General features: G+C 54.9%; 7 protein-coding genes across 7 annotated transcripts; 4 read left to right on the top strand and 3 right to left on the bottom strand.

The window, feature by feature from the left end:
* CABS01_14488 (amino acid permease) lies at window positions 1-1,909 on the top strand (the record flags this gene model as incomplete). Its single annotated transcript, XM_060547827.1, has 4 exons — window positions 1-351; window positions 420-875; window positions 975-1,736; window positions 1,793-1,909. The coding sequence occupies 4 exons, from the start codon at window positions 1-3 to the stop codon at window positions 1,907-1,909; spliced, it is 1,686 nt and encodes a 561-aa protein (XP_060393336.1).
* Window positions 1,910-5,449: 3,540 nt separating this feature from the next.
* CABS01_14487 (uncharacterized protein) lies at window positions 5,450-7,789 on the top strand (the record flags this gene model as incomplete). The annotated part of the gene is made up of 4 exons (XM_060547826.1): window positions 5,450-5,607; window positions 5,676-5,782; window positions 5,844-5,868; window positions 5,941-7,789. The coding sequence occupies 4 exons, from the start codon at window positions 5,450-5,452 to the stop codon at window positions 7,787-7,789; spliced, it is 2,139 nt and encodes a 712-aa protein (XP_060393335.1).
* Window positions 7,790-8,273: 484 nt separating this feature from the next.
* Window positions 8,274-11,957, bottom strand: CABS01_14486 (bifunctional P-450/NADPH-P450 reductase; the record flags this gene model as incomplete). The annotated part of the gene is made up of 6 exons (XM_060547825.1): window positions 8,274-8,988; window positions 9,050-10,656; window positions 10,721-11,404; window positions 11,456-11,491; window positions 11,546-11,664; window positions 11,738-11,957. Coding segments are annotated over 6 exons (3,381 nt in total), but the record flags the coding sequence as incomplete, so codon positions are not given.
* Window positions 11,958-13,509: 1,552 nt separating this feature from the next.
* On the bottom strand, window positions 13,510-13,824 carry CABS01_14485 (uncharacterized protein; the record flags this gene model as incomplete). The annotated part of the gene is made up of 1 exon (XM_060547824.1): window positions 13,510-13,824. The coding sequence occupies one exon, from the start codon at window positions 13,822-13,824 to the stop codon at window positions 13,510-13,512; it is 315 nt and encodes a 104-aa protein (XP_060393333.1).
* A 520-nt stretch (window positions 13,825-14,344) lies between these two features.
* On the top strand, window positions 14,345-15,386 carry CABS01_14484 (scavenger mRNA decapping enzyme; the record flags this gene model as incomplete). The annotated part of the gene is made up of 2 exons (XM_060547823.1): window positions 14,345-14,414; window positions 14,479-15,386. 2 exons carry the CDS (start codon window positions 14,345-14,347, stop codon window positions 15,384-15,386), a joined length of 978 nt encoding a protein of 325 aa, XP_060393332.1.
* Window positions 15,387-15,400: 14 nt separating this feature from the next.
* CABS01_14483 (uncharacterized protein) lies at window positions 15,401-16,566 on the bottom strand (the record flags this gene model as incomplete). The annotated part of the gene is made up of 5 exons (XM_060547822.1): window positions 15,401-15,501; window positions 15,570-15,797; window positions 15,860-15,906; window positions 15,975-16,054; window positions 16,126-16,566. 5 exons carry the CDS (start codon window positions 16,564-16,566, stop codon window positions 15,401-15,403), a joined length of 897 nt encoding a protein of 298 aa, XP_060393331.1.
* Window positions 16,567-17,813: 1,247 nt separating this feature from the next.
* CABS01_14482 (hexokinase-1) lies at window positions 17,814-19,874 on the top strand (the record flags this gene model as incomplete). Its single annotated transcript, XM_060547821.1, has 3 exons — window positions 17,814-18,001; window positions 18,177-18,194; window positions 18,311-19,874. 3 exons carry the CDS (start codon window positions 17,814-17,816, stop codon window positions 19,872-19,874), a joined length of 1,770 nt encoding a protein of 589 aa, XP_060393330.1.
* Between the last annotated feature and the right edge of the window lie 290 nt (window positions 19,875-20,164).

The following is a 20,164-nucleotide window of genomic DNA, read 5'->3' as shown; positions in this document are numbered from 1 at the left end:
ATGACGGCGTACGATTCCTCCCGGCCCCGGTCCATCGGGCCCGCCGCCGACGACGATGTGGTCCGCGACATTGAGAAGTCTGGTGCCGAGGACCACCACGACCACCACGACGACAAGGCTGCCATCCTGGAGCCCCAGCTCAACGTCGGCGGCCACGGCCGCACCCAGCGCCGTCTTCGCGACTACCAGGTCACCATGATTGGTTTCTGCAGTGGTATCGGAACTGGTCTCTTCATCGGAACGGGCTCGGCCTACGCCAAGGCCGGCCCGGCTGGTCTTCTGCTCGCCTACATCATCGTCGGTGCCGTTTTGTGGTGTGTGATGCAGAGTATTGGAGAACTTGCGACGCTGGTACGTGACAAAAGAAGACGCTCTCTCACAGTTATTTCGCGTAACGGCAAATTGACTCTTGATTACAGATTCCCACCGCCGGTTCATTCCCTCACTGGGCAACCCGCTTCATCGACCCGGCCGTCGGCTTCTCCCTCGCAATCTCCTACGGCTACTGCTACACAATCTCCATCGGCGCAGAAGCCTCGGCGGCTGCGATTCTGGTATCGTACTGGACAGACATAACGCCCGCGGTCGTCATCACGATATCCCTCGCCCTTATCCTCTTCTGTAATCTGCTCAGCGTGCGCTGGTACGGCGAGACCGAGGTCGTGGGCGGCTCCATCAAGGTCCTCTGCTTCATCGGCCTAGTCTTCACCTCCATCATCATCACCGCCGGCGGAGGTCCCAACCACGAGGCCATTGGCTTCCGGTACTGGAACAACCCAGGTGCCTGGGTTGATTACAACGGCATCACCGGTTCGACTGGTCACTTCCTGGGCTTCCTCGCTGCCTTTGTGAACGCGTCCTTCTCCTTCATTGGTGTATGTTATCCCCTGCCGCAGTCTCTCTATTTTCCCCCTCAAGGGAAGAGAGTCAGAGAAGCTAGAAGATTCGCGAACAAAAACTGACACCAAAAACAGGTCGAGACAGTCGTCATCAGCGCCGCAGAATCAATCAACCCCCACAAAGCCATCCCCAACGCCGCCCGCCGCGTAACATGGCGCATCGGCTTCTTCTACGTCCTCGGCGCCCTCCTCATCTCCCTCATCGTCGACCCCCGCGAAGAAGGCCTCGTCTCCGACTCGGGCAACGCAAACTCCTCCCCCTGGGTCATCGCCATCCGCCAGGCCGGCATCAACATCCTCCCCTCCATCGTCAACGCCTGCATCCTCGTCAGCGCCTGGAGCGCGGGCAACTCGTACTGCTGGGTCGGCTCCCGCATGATCGTCGCCATGACGACGGACCGCCAGCTGCCGCAGTTCTTCGGCCGCACGACCAAGCACGGCGTGCCGTACGTTGCCGTCATCACCGCGTGGTTGTTTGGCCCGTTGGCGTATCTCAGTCTCGGGTCTGGCGGTGCCGCTGATGCGTTCAACTGGTTGCTGAGTTTGAGTACCGTTGCTGGGTTGATCGCGTGGGCCACGCTTTGCTTCTGCTACATCCGCTTCCACAAGGCGATGAAGGTGCAAGGTGTCAGCCGTGATACTTTGCCCTGGAAGGCACCTTTCCAACCGTTCGCGGCTTGGTTCGGCTTCATTGGATCGACCATTATCGTCTTCGTAGCTGGCTTCTCCGTCTTCCTTGCTGGTAACTGGTCGACCTCGGACTTTATCTCATCGTATATCGGCATCCCCATCTTCATCGTGCCCATCATCGTGTGGAAGATTGTTCACAAGACCAAGGTATGTTTCCCTCTTCGTTCACACAAGTTGAAGCGCAGTCCACTGACTATGCTTAGTTCGTCCGCGCTCACGAGATCGATCTCTGGTCTGGCCGTCTTCACGAGTCAGAGTGGGCCCCAGAGAAGGCCAAGCCGACGACATTTAGCGGGAAGGTCAAGGATTGGTTCTCATGATCGACACAGACATTGGAGTCGGGTGTACCTCCACATTGCCGCCATTCGCGCGCCTGAAGATAGAGGTTGTGTAGCATTAGTCTTAATAATGGAACTGCGGAAATGTTTCCGAAGATTCAAAACATCAATCTCCCCGTGTCTGTAAAATTGATCAAGCCAGACAAGCTAGTAGATACGTTACCATTTTGGCCAGGGGAGACCTGACATTCTGTCATCAAAGCCATGCAGGAAGCAGTTTGAATCGCAATCAAGCTACCTATGGTCCAGTGACCCAAATCACGAGGGATAAGTCTTCCACGAGCTTTTCTCCGTGGGCAAGTTAGCTATCCTGCCACGAAATGAGGTTATCATCGGACCTAAGCTATCTTCTGCTAGGAGATGATGATGGAAGATCTCTCTTGATGCTATGGGGAGCAAGCAGTCCGCAGCGGGTGTGCAAGTAAGTATGCGTCTGTTTCCTTGTAGACCTTCCAGTCAGGCATCACAAGGAGGGGCTCTTCTTACGTCTCGTACGAGGCCTCCTCTATCAACACTAGCCACGACCGTCACACGCTGGTGTCTGCAGGGCAGTTGTTTTTCTGACTGAACCCAACGCCCTCCATCGGGTGATTCCACATCGTTTTCCATCTCGGAAGGTCGGGCCCGGTACAGAAACGTCATTCCAAAGTTGCCCAACCCCCGTCAGCCCACCCAAGAAGGGCGAGAGGAGAGCCCAAGTCATTGAAATGAGCTAGCCTGAACTTTGACCGACGTCAAGGCAAAGATGTCCAGATTATCGATAAGCTGACCACCAGACTACACAGTACATGAGGTGGTCTCGAGCAGTCGATCCCACCCTCCTCCCCGTTATCGCTGCCCTGGCGGGTTTCGAACCCCAGGTTTCCGGCGGTCATGACCAAGATCGTTGCCAATTTTGACTTTGCTTGACTAAGTGCAGTCTCGCTCAAACGACTTGCGTAGTTGGCCCTCGTCGGGTCCCTCCTGCACGTAGGTGTATCCACCATACGCGATGTTGGTCAGCCGGGAAGTGAGGCTTGTCAGCCGTACGTCGGTAAAGTGTGTAGTCAGACGTCACACCATACACCGCACATCCACACACACCTTACGGGCACGCATATCCCGTACGCCTACATAAATGACCTCGTAGTACACACGCAGCCCTTATCCCCCGCGTTTTTTCGTGTTCACGTACCGATAACGGAGTCGCCGCTGTGCTGCGCCGCAATCCGCCCATGCATCTGCATTCCACGATGTGTTTACGACATGGGGTTTCAGCTACATAGGGGTTTGGCTTGATAGTAGCGAAAGGGCAATGGACTAAGACTTCGGGGCTCATGGTTTCCAAACAAGGCGGCAACGGTGCCCGTTGTTCCGGACCAAGCTTACATACACGTGAAGTTCAAAGTCGTCGTCAATATCGTGCTAGTGTGATTGTAGCAATAAGCGCATTCGAGCGACCGACACCAAAAGCATGCATAAGAGAGCCACGACACACTTGCTCACCCACTGTATCGTACACACGACAATCTAAAACAAGGCCAGAAAATGATGTTATCAAGATGAATGAATCAGTTCGCTCTATGGCTATTCTACGAGAAAGCTGCAAAAGCTGCAAAAGTCTTGTCGGCTCTTCGGTTGAGTTTCGAGAGTCTCGTGGGCCGGAAGGGCTTGGCGTAAGCAGGCCCGTAGGACGGCAGATCGGCTGGCTCAAAGAGGTTTGGTCTCCTCCTGCACCAGTCTCGGCCGTTCCGGTACAACGCACTTTTGCGCTGTTGCTGATTTGCTTTTTTGGCCCGTACATTAAACCCCCCTCTCCCCTGCTAGAGCTTATTATCGTTCCGGTTGTGCTGTGGTGGGAGTGGCTTTTTGACTAGCCTTACCACGCATGGTGGGATTGCAAGGGGTTTCGCGGTTTCGAAGAGACCCTGGCTCGCCATGTTGGTCCTGATTCTTGAGATTCTAAGGAACTTTGTGATCAAGGCCAAGGAAGCTCTGCATTGGAAGTGTTGGATGTGTTACCCGATCCTATTACCTGGGCTGCATTCATATATGTGTGTCTACCTGTCAGGCGCCTTTGGATCGCTATTGATTGGGATGCTGGGTGGGTATGATCTGCCAGGCGAGGTTGGAAGAATATCCTCATCGAGCGACTGGCAGCCGTTGAGATAGGTATCCGTCTTCAATCGATAGTCGCCTGTAGATCAGTCGCCAAGGTCCCGGATGCTCAGGGTACAGTAGGTCTGGTGTCGCACAAGAACTCTGCGAACGGCGTCGCCAAGATCGCGAATGCGTGGCAGGCCAGGCAGGGTCCCCGGAGCGCTCTTGTTTTTGCGAGAAAGTCCCGCTGGCGAACCTTATGAGTGGCTGAGACGTATGAAATGACATCGGCTTATTTCTTTGGAATCAATAACGAGACTCTCTTTCTAACCAATCTTTTTCGGCCATAAAGTACATGCTCATGACTAGCAAGGCAGAAGGGTATCATGAGCCTCCGTCACCTCGACTCATCTATGTCCTTCTGAAACGTCTATTGGTAGTGTCGATGACAACGCTGCCTAGCATGGTACGAAGAATGAAGGCGTAGTAGACACCTCACATGGTGAGAGTTATGATGCGATCTCGAGATTGGTTCGCAATGGCAGTATCTTCTCCTGGACTCCTGCATAAGAGACGCTGCACCGCCTGCAGCGGACATCATAGAGTCCGCTCTTTAGGGCTGAGCGTGAATCATCGTGGCACATCGACATAGACCTCTCCAGAGGCCTCACCGTCGTCATCGGCCACCCAAGATCGCGGTAGACTCGCCATCAAATCTTTGGCTCCAACGCAGGGAGGGTGTGGCGTAACAGACACACCTCCATGCTGACAGGCGAACCAGTCAGAGAGTCTGCGACTGATCCCCAGAGACACAGGTCCCCTAGGCAGACACACACTTGATATGCAGGTTGCATACAATGTCTCTTCCCCCCCGGTCCAGTCCTCGCACTTCTCGGACGACGTTGGACAGGCACGTCAGTAGGACCTCGGACTAAGTGGGTATGTTTGAATTAGGCAGGGCGGGTAAGGCTGGCAGTTGGCTTCTGGACGGGATCCCGGGTGTGTCCCGTGTGCCAGTAACTCGGCTGTGGTGGCCCCCCCTTTCCCACCCTTGGTGGTCCCTTTGCTATCCCCTGGCGTCAGAAGTAGCGCCGGCTGCACCCAATCCAAGGTCTCTGATCGTGCCGCCTTAACGGGCGCTTCTCTTGTTTGGGAATCTGACTCCGAGAAGGCTGATCAAATCGAAAGACGCGAAGGAATGGGGGTGGTGGTGGTGGGCAAGTCCTTGTGGTACATGGAAGAGGGACAATATTCAACCTTGTTGTAATATGTCTTGGGGGCCATTTCCGGCCCCCAAACTTCTTCTTTTCCCTTGGAAAGTTCTTGTTAATAGTATGGAATTCACTCTTAAAGACGGGAGTTTCGCCCTACCAAAAGCAAATTTCCAAGATTCGCAAATCTCTTCTTCTCTATTCTCGAAAAGTAGGAACAAAACGAACCACAATGACTTCGTCTGCGTGCACCTACGGCGGAACCCAAATCAACTTCCTGATGCCCCGGACACCTGGTGTGGCATGGACCGAACCAGCGGGACACCCAACGGCCCCCAAGTATGATCCCACCCCCATCCCGACATGCATGGCGGCGAACACACAGATCTGGTTGGTGGCAAACGAGAAAGGACAGGACATCGGGCGCTGACATTTTTTGATTTTCTGATTTGTAGCAGGAATGGAGGCAACAATGACAGGCCGCAGATTCTCACGTTTGCTTTACAGAAAAGGCCACGGGCGACTCGGGCGAGTGCCAACAAGGTCCGGACGGGATGCATTACTTGTAAGCCGGTCTCACCATGGTCCATGTTTTGAAAGACTTCTCTTCCATATTCTAATAGTAGCTAATCAAAACATCATCACAGGCAAGTGAGTATTCCTCCTCTGAGTGAGAGAGATAGAGAGAACGCAGGAATAGCTTCTCACGCCTTGTGGCCCTAGGCGCCGACACGTAAAGTGCGATGAAGTGAAGCCCTCATGCCAGCGATGCGTGAAATGGCAAGGGTTCTGTGAAGGATACGACTCTCCCAACAGCTCTTCGGCCTCGCCCCCTAGCTCAGACGACGCAGATAACACCAACAAAGCAGCACCATCATCCTCAACAACATCATCATCCTCCTCCTCCTCCTCCGTCGCTCGCGTCTCCAAGAAGAAGCCGCTCGTCGCAAACGCCCGCCCCAGATCGCAATCTCAACTAATCGACATCAGCCTACCACTCGAACCCACAGAGAACCTCTTCGTCAACGTCTTTGAACGCCAATACTTTGACTACTGGCTCTCCCGCCGCTACCGCCTCGGCGGCGGCTTCTTCGACGAGCAGCTATGGGCCGAGACCATCCCGCAGATGAGCCACCAGCACGCCTCGGTCCGGTACGCCGCCATGGCCGTCGGCGGCATCGGCAAAGCCCTCCACCACAGCCTGAAGCCGACCACGCCCGCCCAGCTCGGCGCAATCGGGCCCCACTACGGCCTCGCCCTCTCGTACTACGGCCGCGCCATCCGCGAGGTCCACAAGGCCGTCGCCGCGCCCCGCGACGAGACCAACAGCAGCAGCAGCCTCCGGGCCGCCATCGTCTGCTGCCTGCTCTTTGTCTGCTTCGAGGTGCTCCACGGTGATCGTAAGGCGGCGTTTGCGCTTATCAATAGCGGGCAGACGATGATGGATGAGCTGCTGCGCCGGTGCGAGGAGGATAAGAGCCGGGATAAGAGCATTATTGGCGCCGAGGCCGTCGAGACGGAGGCGCTGCATGTGTTTCAGCGGCTTATCCAGCAGTCTTGGTCTTGCGGTGTGCTTCGAAGGCGGGAGAGGCGCCCCGTGAAGGTAGAGGGCGATCTTGTCGCGGAAGAGAAGAAGGACTCGTACTCGTCTGAGTCGTGGTGCTGCCAAGGAGGACCAGGGAGGAAGAGCGCGATTCACAAGATGCCCGCCATCTTTAGTAGTCTCCAGGAAGCCCGTCGGTGGTGGGATGTGACGCAGCACTACGTGACGCACTCCTCAGACATCGTCTGCCGCGTGACCCAGCTAGGGTTAAGCGAAGACTTCCTCTCCGAGTGCAACGAGCGCATCCGGAGACAACTAGAAGAGAGCGAGCGCTTAAAAACCGGGGCTGTCAGCAAATCATCCTCATACTCATCCTCATCTGCGGCTACGGGAGCCGAGGACACCGCCTCGCGCTGGCAAGACTTCAGAGACGCCCTGGCACGATGGGCAACCGGCTTCGCACCCCTCTGGACCGCCGCCCGCAAGACCAAGACCTCGGACGAGAGATCCTACAGCCAAGCAGCGCACCTCCGCGCCCAGTACCTCACCCTCTCCAACTGCCTCGAGTCCCCCCTCGGCTGCAGCTACGAGCGCGTGGCCCGCCTCACCCCGCGCTTCCGCGAAGTCATCCAGCTCTCCGCCGGTCTGCTCGACTACCAAAAGCGCTCCTCCCTACCCGGCGAGATCTTCACCATGGACATGGGCCCCACCTGGCCTCTGTTCCTCGCGGGGACGCGGTGCCGGGTGCCGGAGCTGCGCAACGAGGCGATCCGGCTGCTGCGGGAGAACCCGCGGCGCGACGGGCTGTGGGACAGCCGGTTTTTCTACGCGCTGATGATGAGGAACAAGATGTTGGAGATTTCGAACTCGAGGGAGGGCACGCCCGAGGAGCAGTGGTGGCGGCTGCAGCATCGGTCTGCGTGTGTTGACGAGCAGGGGGCGTTGATTGCCAAGGCGATGGATAAGAACCCTTTGACGGGGACGTGGGATCTGGGTGAGGATAACGTGAGGAGATTTCTGTTTGATTGAAGAAAGATTGTTTCTTTAAAAGGGGGGAAGAGGCTGGTCTGGTATCCCTTCTTGTTGTATGGATGAGGGAGAAGGTGGACATTGTGGTTGACTCTTCATCTGAGCCCTGACCTTTTGGAAGGTTAGTTTCTGAATTTCAGACTGGCATTGGAAAGATTTGTTAGACAGACATGTCTTCAGATTGCTGAATCTTGGGTGGCCATTGTCATGTATATCCCAGGCTAGATTGGATCCGTTCATGCCTGATAACTACCAGTAATGAGTATGTACCCAAAGACTTGTATCCTCACAAGGAACCATCGCGAGATAACGGGCAATGATAAAACCCCCAATTATTGGCTCGTGCAGTAATGAAACATGCCTGCTTATTCTAAGGTTCAAACGTAAATGTGATTTCAAACACTCAGAGGGGAGTGGTATCCTAAACTCAACACAAACCCCTTCCAGCCCATCAAATCAAGCCTCTACCCATCAAGGAACCCCTTTAGTCAAATACATCCGTAGCATACCTCTCATTCCGAATCCCCTCAAACCACTTCTTCGCCCCTTCATATTCCAAATCCCTCAACTCAGCAAGTCCCTCACCCTTGCCCTCCTTCGCAGACTCCAGAATGACCCTCACGCAAGCCTCCTCAACCGCCTTCCCCACACTCCTCGTCCCGCACACAAACAACTTGGCCCCGCGAGCCCACAGCTCCGATACATCCTTCTTGTCGCGGTACATTCTGTCCTGCACATACCGACAACCTCCACCCTGTCCTTCCCCTTCCCCTTGCGAAGTAGCGCGAGAATACGCCCTCCGAACAGAAACAGCACCCATCTTCTCCCAGGCATCGAACTCCTCGCGGTACAAATCATCTGCGCCCGGTCTTCGGCATCCGTAGAACAGCAAAGCAGGCGCAAGCGTCCGTCCCGCAGCCAGCATCGCCGCGCGCTCTTGTACGAAACCGCGGAAGGGTGCGATGCCGGACCCAGCGGCGACGAGAATTAGCGGGGTGTTTTCCGGGTCGCGAGGCAGGTGGAATGCGGCGTGTGAGGGCCGGACGGCGACATGCAGCTTGTCGCCCTTCTTGAGAGCGGCGAGGTAGCTTGTTGCTACGCCGACGTGGCGGCCTTGGCCCGATAAGGATGGCGAGTCGAGAACGGAGTAGGTTAGAGTTGCTTGAGAGGGGTTGCGAAGTGGAGAGGATGAGATTGAGCTGAAGGGATCAAGAAGTTAGCTGATATGTGTTTCGGAAGAGAGAAGCAGAGAGAACATACTATTGGCGAACACGCATGGGAGGGAGCATGGCGAGAAACGCGCCGATAGGCAGCGCGATGGACGGGAATCTCTCCAGGAGATCTAGGACGGTAACCCGCTTTTGAGTGATTTCCTCTTGATACTCATCGCCGGCGAGCTGCTCCAGCTTCTTGATGGTGTCATCATCTTGGGTCGCTTCCATCAGAGACAGAATATTCCGCTTCGTCGCTGGCTGCGCGAGCTCTACATACGCGCTGAGAATATCCAAGGCAGAGATCGTCTGGTTGACTGGCAAGGCAGTCCTCTTATCGCCAGAGATGGTGAGGCACGCATCCCACGCTAGCTGGAACCTCCTAAATACTCTCTCGACATTGCTGCGTGGGTTCAGGGGCAACACCGCGAGATAGTCTCCCGACCTGTACGTCATATTTGACGGGAGCTGGATATCCATGTGTCTCTTCTCGGGTTCACCAGGCGAAGTCAGCATCTTCTCCTCCATAACGACAGCCTCCTGGACATCGGACCGCAGCGTAGATGTGCGCGGGTTGGAGATCTGCACGGCGAGGCCGGATTGCAAGCCACTGCCGTCCTGTGCCTCGTTCACTTCGTACTTTTCAGCAAGAGCCGGCCACAGGATTTCGTCTTCCCAGACTTCAAAGTCGGAAAACATGTCTCGCTCGGCTGCGTCGGTAAGACCCATGGGAACGAGCCTGCTGCCTCCATGCTCCTCCATGGTGGTATCAACCAGATGTGGGATGCGGTGGAAGGTTTGCACCCAGTCATGGTGACCACAGCCAAAGACGGCATAGGGGACATCCTGCAGCTCCTGGTCCTTCAGGCTCTCGAGCCAGGCGACGAAATGGGCTGCGTTATCTGGTGGCTGGCCTTCGTATGAAGCAGTGATGATGACCACGGGCTGATTTTTGACGAGATTTTCGCGGGCGGTATCAAGAGGCTCGACGACCGTGGCATCGAATCCGTGGGAACTCGCGTCGGTCGCAAGGCGCTGGGCAAGGGCCTCACAGGTGCCACTGTTGGAGCCATAGTAGATGCTAATGGGTCTCCCGCTTCGTGCGGAGGCCTTGTTTCCGTTGGTCTGTTCACCGTTCGCCCGAGCTGATGGCGAGGGCCGATGAGCCAGCTTGGTCTTAATCGGTCCCCTACCCGCGAGTTTGTGCTCTAGCTCTGTAGGACTCATGCCGTGCCGCAGAGTCGCGCGCATATAGAAATCTTTTGGCTTGATTGTTAGGGACTCGGAGATCTTGAGCTGGTAATTCGGGTCATCCATGGTAAAATTGAAGTTTTGCAGCAGCATGGCTGTGGCGAGCAGAGCCTCTTGCCAGGCGAATGGTCGGCCGATACAAGCGCGCATACCGTTGCCAAAGGGTTTCCACGAGTTTGGGAATTCCTTCTGGGTTCGCTCAAAGTTTTCGTCCAGCATTCTCTCGGGCTTGAACTCGCCGGCATCGTCGCCGTAGACGATTGGGTCAAGTTGGGATTTGCCGAGCAGGCAGGCAATGGATTCGCCCTTCTTGACTGGGTATTTGCCGCCGATGAGGGTGTCTTCCTTAGCTTCAACGGCAAAAGCCGGGATCGTGGCGCAAAGACGGAGAGTCTCGCGGAGAACCTAGCAGGTCGGAATGTCAGTGTGATTGTCTTAAAGGATCGTGTATAGAGCCGTCGAGACTTACGGCATTTAAATAAGGCAGCTTTGAAAGGTGGTCTATCGTGATAGGGGCTTGCCCAATGACGTCGTCAACTTCCTGCTGGGCTTTTCGGTATGCCGCTGGTTGGCGCAGAAGCTCGAAGAATGCAAAAGACAGCATGCCGGAGGTTGTCTCATGGCCAGCAATAAGAAACGTAATCAGGTTATCAATGATGCTAGCATCGGTCATCTTCTGGCCCGTCTTAGGGTCCACGCCGTTCAGCATCGCAGACAACAGGTCCTTTCTGTCCGATGGGTTTGCCTTGCGTGATTCAAGAACTTCTCTGGCCGTTTTACGTAACAGCTCAATGTCGGCAAAGAACTTTTGCTCCGTGCTCCGGAAGAAGTAGTTGGCAAAGGCTGGTCTCTTGTCCCTGTTGCCGCATTCTGTGAGAGCGTCGCCCATGGCGTTGATGAAGGGGTGGAGTTCCTCGCGGTAGTACGAGTTGAAGCGGAAGTCCATTGAGCAGAGGGCAATTGTGTCGAGGGTCAGCCGAGTGAAGTCGTCAGTGACACGAATCGGGGTCTGGCTTCCGTGGCGGGCCCATTTCATGGCCATTTGGGAGGCAACGTCGGCCATCTCGTCAAACATGCCGCGGATGGTGACGGGACCGAAAGCTGGGATAAGGATTCTGTGCGCGATGCCCCAGTTGGGTTCCTCTGGTTTGGCCTGGAAGTTCGTTAGCAAGAATGTTGCTGTGGGTATAGAGGGGATTCTTACGGTAAAGAGACCATCGTTGGCGATGTGTCTGACTTCCTGTAAGGACAATTAGCCTTGCTTGCTGTCCGGGGGACTCTTGGTCTTTCTTACGCGAAGGACATTGTTCAAGGACTTTTGGAAGCGAGTCTCGTCGCACACTTCGTTGACAAGGGCGTTTGTGGATACGAAGACTACAGTCATTCCTGGCATGCGTAGCCGGTAAACCTCGCCTGGAAGTATGGTTTTAGCAAACTTGAGTTGGAGTGATGGAGACACGCCTTGAAAGAAAGTGAATGGGCTTACCATATGTATCAGCCAAACGATGTAGGTCGTTCAATGGATTCTCAGGATTGAACTCGGCAATGTGTCCTAAGAAGGGGAGACCTCTTGGTTCGGGGATAGGCACCTCCTCTTTGGCCGCCATGTTGACAGTGGTTGACGTAGTATGATTTGGGATACGGGGGGTGACTCTGGGTAGGTGGGACGAGAACGAGGGGACAACGTCCAATTTGTACTTCGAAAAGACGTCCAAGACTCAAGTCGAGTCTAGTTCGAGCCCGTGTCAAGGGTAGAGTAATATTCCGGAGTTGTTGCAGGGTGGGGAGGTAGAGAAGGGAGATGCGTGTGGAGCTGTGGAACAACTCGGTGAATTCCCACCGTCTCTAATGATCCCTAGCGATGATCTTAATGGCTAATGGCCGACGGCCTTTCGGTTTCTAGTAGTATCGTGGCGGCTTCTTGTCAACCCAGAACGCTGGGCATGTGGAAACGCTAGCGACAGGAGTGAGCAGGGAATTGTGAGAGATGTGGACGAAAAGATGATCAAAAGCTGGCTTTTAAGAGGATGATTACGATGGTATGGGGTTGGGCGGGTCGACATGTACGTTGGTCCGGATACAGCGCCAGGGGTATTGGATAGAGATGCGCGAGGTGCTCGTAACCTTTAGGACGAGTCCAACTAAGGTATTCATACTTGGAGCCCCTCAATGTTTGGCCACTTATCGACGCTACTTGGTGTGTCTCCCCCCGGTTTTGAAGTACATTAGTTGGTACGGATAGCGGCACGAAACGAAGGATCTTTGCCCGCAGCGGTTGGTTGGAAATGCCTGTCCTATTTGAAACTGTTGGTTGGGACGCGCATCTACGGCCCAAATCGCATAGCTACCTACTCACATAAGCAGCGATTGTACCAAGGACTTTACAGAGACAGAAAACCTTTCGCGACAGGCTTAGCTTCTGTGTAAAGTGCCTGGTGTCTCCCAGCTACACTAGGGCTGATGGTGCGTGGGAAGTGGCTGACATACGAGTACACCCAGTGGCTAAGGTCTGAGACATCAAATTTGGCCGCCGCAAAAATGTCTCTTGCTCGCATTGTGCTGCCTGCCTGCCTGCGGTGTCATTCAACTCTTGCGGGGGTGCTTGTAATTGCTCTCGGGCGCCTTTCCAAGCCGCGACGCACTTTTGAACAATTCCCCGAAGCCTATGCATGTTGGTGGAGGACACTTGTCGTTTAATCGACAATGCCACGACCTGGGAACCAAAAGTGTTTGAGTCGTGATCCAAGGCCGGGGAGTTGCAACCGGAGCGGGTGAATAGAGTTCGGCGGGTTTGCAACGCCGACCCTCCGGTCGATAGACTCTCATGATGCAGCAATTGGCGGCGGACAGGCCCGCGCTGGGGTGGATTGCTCCGCTAATGACTGTCGTCTTTCGACCCTGAACTCTGTTCTTGCGGGTATCGGTGGTCTCAGTGCTGCGGTCCTTCTGCCGCTGTGGAGGTAATTCGATGCATCGTCACTGTCATAGCCAACAATGTTGAACGCAGTAATGGCGCTCGTTGCGCGAATATTGCCGGGTTACACGGCGTCGAACCGCCAAGCAGTGCGCCTTGAATAGTGTGGGAGGTTGACAAGCCGGCGAGCGATTTGTGCTGTTTTGTCGCGCTGCGCCGTCGCCGCCGAGAGTAAGGCGCGAATTTCCCGAGGCGAAAACGCCGAAATCGCGGCGATATGGCTTGTCCTGTCCTCCTTTCTCGATCGCAATCTGTCAGAATTCATCAAACGGAGTACTACGTGGTCAGTGCAAGATGACACTGTATCGCAAAGTCATCAAATGTCTCCGCCCGATGATTGAAATTGATATGTCGTCTCCACCACTGTCCACGGCTGTGTTGAATCCAGGCCCGGGACCGGGACCTGGGAGAGGAGTCGGATAGACTTGAGCTCCGGAGCGGCTTAGGACGGGCCGTGCTTCGATCTTCGATCCCGGGTCAAGCAGGCTGTGGCGCCTGGATTTACACGTCAGCCTTGACACTGAGTACATCTCAGAGGTGGTATCTGAATACCTGGACGGAACGAAAAAGACATGATGTACCATGCAGCGGTACGTCATCGTATCTTGTTGACAGACATGTCTGATTTTCGTGGCATGTATGGATCTGTGTTAGCTGTTGGTTTCGCAGTGTGCCGCTCAGAGAGCCGAGTGCAGCAAACATCGTATGTCGAAAGGATGAAGTGATCATGGAGTGATGAGGTGACTGGAAAGAATTGGGTCGAAATAATCAAAGTCATCAGGATACGGATATTCTGCACCTTCCTCCCGAATTATCGACACTGGACGGAGGCAGGGACGACGGACGACGAGCATCGGCGACAATGGCAGGAGCTGGTGCCCCACCGCGGGGTAATCCGTCGCGGGGTCAGGACTTGCGGTGGTGTACTGAGTATTCCTGCCACTCGGCCACGTCAACCCGGGTGCCGATCCCGCCATTTTTTCCCCATCGTCAATTCCCGTCCCGTTTGAGCCCGCTGTGTAGACTCCCTCACCTCCCGATAAGGTACGATCCAAGCTCTAAGATTCGACTTACCTTCTACAACTCTTCAACCACCCGGCCACAATCCAATCCGACACAATGGCAGACGTCAAAGCAAACGCCGAGGCGTTAATCCCAAGATTCAAGCTCGATCGCGTCCTCAACCAAGGTATGATCTAGCCACACCGCCACCACAAACTCCCGGGCGCCAACACTGACGATACCCTCACCAGACCAAGCAGGCCGTCGCACCTCCCTCCTCGGAACGATCGACTCAAACCCAGCCCTCCTAATCCTCGAACGCGCCCCCTTCCCAGCCGACCCCTCCTACCTAGCCGCAACCCCAACAACCCTCTCCTCCATCACGAACCTGGGCGCAAACGACATCTACCACTGGTACCTCGCCAACACCTCCTCCACCTCCACCGACACCTCCCTCGCCGACCTCAAGATAAACCTAATCTACCCCTGCACCGCCGCCCACATCAAAAAATACAGCAAACAAGGCGTCCGCTTCGTCACTGAGACGCCAGAGCTCTACGCCTCCCATATCCGCCCCTACATGCAACGCAAGCGCGGCGACGGCCGGCTGGACTGGGTCTTCAACATCATCGAAGGCCGCACCGAAGTCGAAGACGTAATCTACCGCACCCAGCTCGGAACCCAAGGCGACGAAGGGTTCCTGCTCATCCCGGACCTCAACTGGGACCGCAAGACGATCGAGGGCCTCCACCTGCTGGCTCTCGTCGAGCGCCGCGACATCTGGTCCCTGCGCGACCTCCGCAAGAAGCACATCCCCTGGCTGCAGCACATGAAGGCCAAGTTGCTGGCTGCGACGGTGAAGCAGTACCCCGACATCGAGATCGACCAGCTCAAGCTCTACGTCCACTACCAGCCGACGTACTACCACTTCCACATTCACATTGTACACGTGCAGCTGGAGGCCGGCGCGACGCAGGCGGTCGGCAAGGCGGTTGGTCTCGACAGCATCGTGGAGACGCTCGAGATCATGAAGGGAGATGAGGAGGCGGGTATGGATGGTATTGCACTAAGTTACACACTTGGCGAAGCCAGCGAGCTATGGACAGAGGTGTACGAGCCCCTCAAGAACTCTAAGCAGAACGATACAGCTTCTCAATAGCGATGACAAGATCGTTAGGGCCGGCACCGTGTGGACAGTCCTTCCACTCGCCGCCGTCCCGGATGCAGTAAATCTCCTCGTTGAGACGGACGGTGCAGCTCTTGGTGACGCCAGCCTATACGGTTGATTAGACAAAGATTACCTTAGATAGGAGGGAAATGTGGGCAAGACTTACATCCTTACTCCGGCGGACGCTGTCACGCAGCATACCAACGCCGAAGCCACCGTCGTCCTGGGTAGCACAGTCGTCAAGGGCCTTGATGTCAATGGCGTGTTCCAGAGCGCAGTCCTCGACCAGAGTACGGTCAGGGATGGCACTGTATTCGCGGGTAAGACACATGGTGAATCCGAGATTGATCTTGGGATCGGGGTAGAGATGGATGGCGCAAAGCTCAATAATGTTTCCCATGCCTGTCGTCGAGGTTAGCATTCACATGTAGTGCGGTTTGTGTTTTATGCAAGAGCAAACATACACTCAGCAGGGCCGTGCTTGCAGTCTACGCCGTCGTTCTCGGTCGGTCTGGATAGCGGCATCGTCAGTCAGTCTCGTCGAGCACCAGAGAGCCTCAAAGGAGAGTGATTACTTACGTGCCGATATATGAAAGGGTAAAGTTCACCTTGTCAAGGGACTTGACCATGGTAGGCAGAACCAAATCTCTCAAGCAGTCCTAAACGCGAACAACATCAGCATTCTCTCCTCAATCGTAGATGTGTCATCTCGGCATGGATTATTGCATACCCTCGCATCCGGACACTTGCTCATAATGTGCGCCTCCAAAGGCACCAAGCTCTTGGCAACCTCGACCGGCGGCTCCTGAGGCACGATGCGAGTATTGCTGCTGCTAGTGCTGCTGCTCAAGGGATGGCGCAGGTAATTCCACAGAGAGTAGGCGAACAAGACAGCCATAGCCAGGGCGGGCAAGATGCCCCTTCTCCGGGTCATCCGCGCAGACATGGCCGGGTAGGGAGGAGGTGTCGATGTGCGGTATCCGTAATAGTCTCGCTTTTCGTCCATGACAACGGGATATTCGGACTCGGGGTATCGGTACGGAGAAGGAGTTTGGGATGCGAGAGTAGTCGTAGTCGTCGGGTCGATAGTAAATTGGGATCGAGCTTCTTCTTCTTGGCGCTGTTGACGGTAGACGGAGCGGTGTTCTGAACAGCCTCGATGCGCCCCCATTTGGAGAAGAGGAGCTGCAGGTATTCGAGAGGTCCCCCCGAAGCAGAGTTTAGTAATGACGGGATCACGTCGCGAGGGGTGGTGGTGGTGGTGGTGGTGCACTGGCACTGGCACTGGTGTATGTGTGTCTGTGAGATTGCGACAGAGACGCAGGATGCGCGCAATGCACAATGCACTCTTCAGCCAATAGGAGTCTAGGATCTCTACGGAGAGACCCTTAGCAACGACGGAGCGGACGTTGGTGGAACGTCGACGCTAGCTGGATGGGGAAACGCTGTATGAGATTATCAGAGTACATAAGATTACGCAGAAGTCTAGCATAATGCCAAAGTACTCTTATATCTCCACCTTGTAAGCTCCGTGTCCAGCGGCACGCCATCAGCATCAACGGGCAACAGCGGGGGGCTTCCTGTTCCTGGCGAACCTCCCGTCCCGTCAGCTCCTCACTGCCTTATCTTATCAGCTGTTGCATTCCATCGTCAGGTGCGGGAGGGTCCATTGGCGCTGATGTAACAGTGCGAGGTACTTCTGCCCCTCGACTGTACCTACCCATCTGACCTCATCAGACCTTATTTGTGTCCACTGAACAGTAAAAAACCTCTCACTTATTCGTAGAAACCACAAGAAGAGATGCTGAATGTATGAAATATGTCAAGCAAGTATGAGGTGGTAACGGTACCTGAATAAAGTACCCGTGCAGCTTCATGTCATATGTACCTATCTGGAGGAAGTGACTCAGTGGCCCGCTGTTGCTTTCAAGTTTCCACTGAGGAGAGGACCTCTCCCCTTCCTGTTCTGGGCCGAGCTACAACGGCAAGGACATCAGGTGTGGATGATGGAGCAGGCGCATCTCAGCTGAGTGTAACGTGCCCTGCTCCATACTCAATGCTCCATATTGTCATTCTCCCATCTCCTTTTCCACACATTGCGCAACTTCAAACGTCAGATTCAACTTTTAGATTTCTTTATTCCCGACAACGAAGCCATTTTCCACTCTCTGCCTGTAAAGCTTTATCTCAGCCACCACAGCGAGCATACCTACCTAATCCGCAAACGAACACCCGCCCAGCAAAGCAACCGGCCTTTGACCCGGCGAAGCAAAGCAAGGGCTGCAGAGTGACATAGACAGTAGACAAAACTACAGGTCATTATACAGACACACAAACGTAGGAAACAGCCTCATCGCCTCGTCGCCTCGCGCCTCACTCACGCCTCACCACCGACCCCCGCGTTTGAGCACAAACGACATGGATCCCGGCTCTACCCTGCAGCACTTCCTGCAGCCCCTCCAGGTCGATGCCCACAAGATTCATACACTGTCCAGCCTTTTCTTGTCCAATTTCAAAGACCTCGCCCTTCACGCCCAGGATCAGTTCCTCTCCACGCCCATCTCAGAGTCCATCTTACGACATGTCAGCCAGGAAGGTCGTGGAAGGTATGATGGTTCCCTCCTTTAACCCCACGATTCTTTCTCGACTCCGCCCAACTTCCTGGGATGCCGGTCATCTCTTTTAGAGAACCCTTTCAAATTACCCAGAGTAGTGGAAAGTTGTGATGAAATTGGTGTGTTATTTGCCATCTTTGATACTGGAGCTAACGACGCATTATAGACACTTGGCCATCGACATGTACGTTGCCTGCGCCCTCCCCAAACAAGCTCTTTCAACCGTCTCCCTCAATGCGCATCTCGCCATGCTGCAAGGCTTCTCTGAAGAATGAATCAAATCGCTAACCTCCACGTCAGCGGCGGAACGAATCTGAGGGTAGGCCTCGTCGAGCTCGGGCGCAAATACTCCACAGATACCAACAAGGCAACCTCATCCAAGCCCAAGCCCAATGGAACCTCATCCTCATCAACCCTCAAACTCAAAGAGGAAGCATGGCCCATAGACGATCGCGTCAAAGCAGATGCCAAAGGGGATCCCCAGCTCCTCTTCGATTGGATTGGCGCCCGTATTGCATCCGTCGTCCGCAATGCCCGCAAGGAGTCCCTCCTGCCCGATGATGATGAGTCCATCCCCATGGGTATCACTTTCAGCTTCCCCATGATTCAGCGCTCTATTGCCGAAGCGCAAATCATGACAATGGGCAAAGGCTTCAGTATAAAAGGCTACGCAACGCTAGGTCCTTTGCTCATCAGGGGTTACGACAAAGCTCGCAATGCCCAATCCAACGGAATCCACAGCAGCCCTCTGCCACCCATCCACGCCGCCGCTATATCAAACGACTCCGTCTCAACACTAATCACCTTCATCTATCTATTTGACGAGTTCAAGTCCAGTCCCAAGACAAAATCAAAGTCTGAATCTAAGTCACCATCCCTCATTATCAAAAAGGCAAGCATGGGCCTCATCGTCGGTACAGGCTGCAATGCCACCATTTCCCTTCCTCTCACCGCCCTAGGCCCCGGAAAATGGCCCGAAGCCGTGAGTACCCTCCCTGGCGAACCCGCCGGCCACATTCGTATCGCCGTGAACACGGAATGGAGCATCCGTGGTACGGCTCCACCCCTACGCGAACTGGGCTTCATCACAGCATGGGACACAGCCCTTGACGAAGCCCTCGTCGGACCGGGCGAGATTGCTGGCTTCCAGCCCCTGGAATACATGACGGCCGGCCGCTATCTCGGCGAGCTGGGTCGCCTCGTTCTAGTTGACTACCTCCGTACCGTTCTTGGCTTCGACGAATCCTCATTACCAGAAGGCTTGCTCACGAGGTACGCGCTGACGACGACGTTCCTGAGCCACTTTAAACCTGCCGATGACAATCCTTCCGACCCGTCCCCTCTACAGTCGATGCTGGAAAAGCAGTTCCCAGTAGGAGAGATAGAAGCAGGAACGGGACCATCCACCCCCTTCCAATGGACACCAACAATCGCGGCAGCCCTCTACCACATCGCAAAAGCAATCGAGATCCGTGCCGCAGGCATCGTCGCAGCCGCCACCTTCGCCCTCTTAAAATTCGCAGAAGACGTACCACCTCCTGTCCCAAAGGGCCACCACCATCATCATCAAGACGAAAACCACCAACACAATCACCACCACCAGCAGCGGAAGCAAGGCATTCCTCCTAGTATGGAGCTAGGTGTCGGTTACACGGGTGGCTGCATCTCCCATTTCCAAGATTACCTCGCCGACACACAAGACTTTTTGGACAAGATCGTGAAGCTAGAGTACTCTGCGGGCGGGCCGGAATCACAGTCGCCTCTGCCGGTGAGAATCGTCCTGAGCCCTTGCCATGACGGCGGGATCAAGGGCGCCGGAATCCTCGTGGCCGCCACGAGGAAAACGTTTCGGCAAGAAACATAGTATGCTGAGAAGGGAAATGACATAAAGACTTGGCTCCAGTCGTGTGAATGAGAGGTTATCCGCCCGCCTCAATTACCTGCTGTACCATGAGGTATAATCATCTTGAGAAGGAACGAGAGAACGGAGAAGTGGGATGAGGCATATCGGGAGTGCCTTTCACGTATGGATGACGAATACGCACTTACTCTACGCACTTACTCTACGGAGTAGAGTATGGAATAATACATCAATAGACTGGCATACAGGGCACGAACTCAACAAGCAGACATCATCATGATGCAAGAAACCTT

The sequence above is a fragment of the Colletotrichum abscissum genome (assembly GCF_030869225.1).
Source record: "Colletotrichum abscissum strain IMI 504890 chromosome Unknown Scaffold_54.1, whole genome shotgun sequence".
In the NCBI taxonomy this organism is placed as follows: domain Eukaryota; kingdom Fungi; phylum Ascomycota; class Sordariomycetes; order Glomerellales; family Glomerellaceae; genus Colletotrichum; species Colletotrichum abscissum.
This window is presented reverse-complemented; position numbering and strand designations above follow the sequence as displayed.